Source organism: Frankliniella occidentalis, unplaced genomic scaffold, assembly GCF_000697945.3.
Source record: "Frankliniella occidentalis isolate FOCC.00 unplaced genomic scaffold, Focc_3.1 Scaffold11, whole genome shotgun sequence".
NCBI lineage: Eukaryota > Metazoa > Arthropoda > Insecta > Thysanoptera > Thripidae > Frankliniella > Frankliniella occidentalis.
In genome coordinates, this window is record NW_026267141.1 from 1,134,421 (window position 1) to 1,137,297 (window position 2,877).

Below are 2,877 nucleotides of genomic sequence, written 5' to 3' on the forward strand. Positions count from 1 at the left end.
GCGCAGCTTGTTGGTGGAGGATTACTTACAAGACGACGTGTCCTTCCCTCGGCCAATGCACGGCGGGCTGCTGTGGCTGAGCGTGGCTCTCAATGTAGACCACAGGGCCAACTTGCGGTCCCTGCTCAGCGCCCATGCCCAGTCGCTGCAGGAACTCCAAATATACTGTGGCGTCAACGACGGCCAAGAGAAGTGGTACTTTCCCGACCTGCCCGAGCTCCTGGGGACGTGTGGCTTCCAGGCCCTGAGACGTCTCGTCCTCGTCCACATTGAAGATGAAAGTCCATGCGAGGAGGTCGATGCCTGCTTGCTACAGCGAAGGGCAATCCGGAAGCTTTTGCCCCCGTCCGTAGACGTGATTTGCAAGGGGTGTCCCGGATCTGTATTCTAAGTTTACGGGGCTTAACTACTGGCAGAAAAGGTTTTCGTTACACTGTTATTCAACGAATGTGACGTCACATTTGTTTCAATGTGAATCGTGTCACATTCGTTCGAATGTTGTGTCATATTCGTTTAATCGTGAATCGGCCAAGCCTGGCGCCATTTGAGCATCAATTAACGTGAAGTCACGTTCAAATGAATGTGACACAATATTCAAACGAATGTGACACGTTTCACATTGAAACGAATGTGACGTCACATTCCTTGAATAACAGTGTTTCCCGGTCTTTTTCTTTCTGGTGTGTGTTAAATTTAGTGTGTTATAGTGTGATTCGTTGTTGTAATAAAGTTCATGAGGTTTTCACAAAGAAAAAAGAGACGTGACTAATTCCCCAAGTCTTTGTGTGCTCGGCTTTGACCGAGATTTTTGTCTGGCGTTTTGTCGCGATAATCACACCACACGGAGCAACCTCAACTCAGGCGCGGTATAAGGCCTGGCCGACAGAGCGGGCGATGCACCGTATGTTGCCTACACATTGGGGTATTGTAGCACAATTAGCCTTCCCTTTAGGCGGCTCACTCGAGACGACAGAAATGGGAGTGGGACGACCTTGCTTGAGTTAACTCCCATACTAAGAGCTGTCTGCTAACGTAGGGCGTGGCGGTGCGTATTGACAACTCTTGGATGGTGAAAATCCCATCTTCTGGCCACTATGTGAGCATTGAATTTCCCGCGCAGATTTTTGACTTAAAATAATTATTCGCGGTCTTCGAGCCCGGATCAGGGTACAAAAGGAAGGTCCAGCTGGGAAGGGAAAACGAGGCATAGGCGTAGAACTCCAGATTAATTCTGTGCTAAGGAATTATTGCCTGCCTTTAAAATTCTGTTAGTAAAGTGTCGCCCTTATTGTAGTTGGATAATTTAAGAGGGGTGTCCGTCATCTGCCGTTACGATATTGCCCAGTTCAGCCAATTCAAGGTCTGACGGCGCCTGGTAGGTAGGCGACATCGCACACACAGTGCATGCGTGTACCGCGGGATGGCCTACCTCAAGTCTCGCAGGCGCTGAGCTCTCATAATTTGTCGAATGATCGAATGAATCTGAGAATGGATATACTTTCGAGACGATCCCTAGGAGGAAGTACTGTTCTTCGGGGCTGACCAAATGAGGGAACGTTCTGTCGTCAGCTGACTTTGCTCGCTGCCGCGCGCGCGCTCGATTCGAAACAAGGGCTGAAGCGTCGGAACAGTTTTTCGCTAGGATGGATGTGATCGCATTGCGATCCCACTATGCTTTTTGGTGGGCTTGTTTATATTGCCCAAGAACGCCGTACTACTCGACCGTACTGTTTTCATTCGATCCTTCGGAAAATTACGAGAGTTCGGCGCCTGCAAGACTCAGGGTAGGCCAGCCCGCCGAACACACAAGCACTACGGGCGTGGTGTTGTCTACCTATCAGGCGCTTTGGGACCTTGATGAACGAAGCAGTTTCGTAACGGCAGACGATGGACGCATTTCTTGGATCCACCAACCGTAATAAAGATGATAATTTAAATTAAACAAAGAACAAGTTCATTTCTTACTACAAAATTAATTTTGTGTTCTACGTCTTAATTCCTTTGATTTTTGGGTGGCATAAGAAGAACCGACGCAAACCTGCTAGAACTTGCTCTAATTTTGTTTCCAGGATTCAATGGAACTGTGGTGCGAAGAGCACTGCCGAGTGGGCTCTGCGGATTTCCGCACAAATCCGTGCCTGGGACGATGCCGCGGCGTGCTCAACATCCCGACGGCGTGGTCTACCGTCTGTAAAAACCTGCGGGAGTCGGCGCCTCTACAAGACACGATTTTGGAGCTCGATACTCCAACTAATATCAATCAAGACGGCCAAAAAAAGGTAAAATATTGTTTACAACCAAAACCAAAAGCTAATCATTTCTGTCCGTATATTTCAATGTCACCACAAATTGAGTAAATCATGGTGTGACCTTGATTCTCACAGCTCTAACGCTCCCTCTCCTTTCCCTCCTCGGACTTCCAGCATCTTAGCTAATACGCCATCTTTAGCTCTTGCAGGTTTTTGCAACCATCCGTACTGGAGTCGCATGTGAAATCAAGATCACTAGTAATTCCCAAGCCATCGGGTTCAAATGGCCCCTTGAACCACTTCACTGGAACAATTATGGCACTGAAACGGATACTGGACACCATTTGAAACTTTTAAAGCTCATCTTAGCTGCGTCGTCGGGCACAACAGAATTTCAAGTGGTAAGTTTATTGATTCAATCATTTGTTGATTATTTATAGTGGAGGGTTCAGTGCTGTGCATACACTCAACAATAATGTTTGCAACTGGCGTGCTCATGCAAGTGCCTACTACGTTGTACATTTTAATTTTTTGACTGGATATTTGAATACTGAAAAGTGTTTGAGAGTATAGTTGGTCAATTAAAAATGTTCAATTTCTGGGTTCGCCTTGCAGTATTGGACATTTG

The 2,877-nt window shown here is 47.1% G+C and overlaps 2 protein-coding genes across 2 annotated transcripts in view; both read left to right on the forward strand.

Moving 5' to 3' along the window:
- Window positions 1–41: 41 nt before the first annotated feature.
- On the forward strand, window positions 42–731 carry LOC127752382 (uncharacterized; the record flags this gene model as incomplete). Its single annotated transcript, XM_052277687.1, is given in 1 exon segment — window positions 42–731. A coding segment is annotated over 1 exon segment (350 nt), but the record flags the coding sequence as incomplete, so codon positions are not given.
- A 1,337-nt stretch (window positions 732–2,068) lies between these two features.
- LOC113207372 (uncharacterized) overlaps window positions 2,069–2,877 on the forward strand; it is a gene marked incomplete in the record, with an annotated part of 18,954 nt that continues 18,145 nt past the window's right edge. The window contains 2 exon segments of the mRNA XM_052277628.1: window positions 2,069–2,279; window positions 2,450–2,526. Coding sequence (XP_052133588.1) covers window positions 2,076–2,279; window positions 2,450–2,526 — 281 coding nt within the window.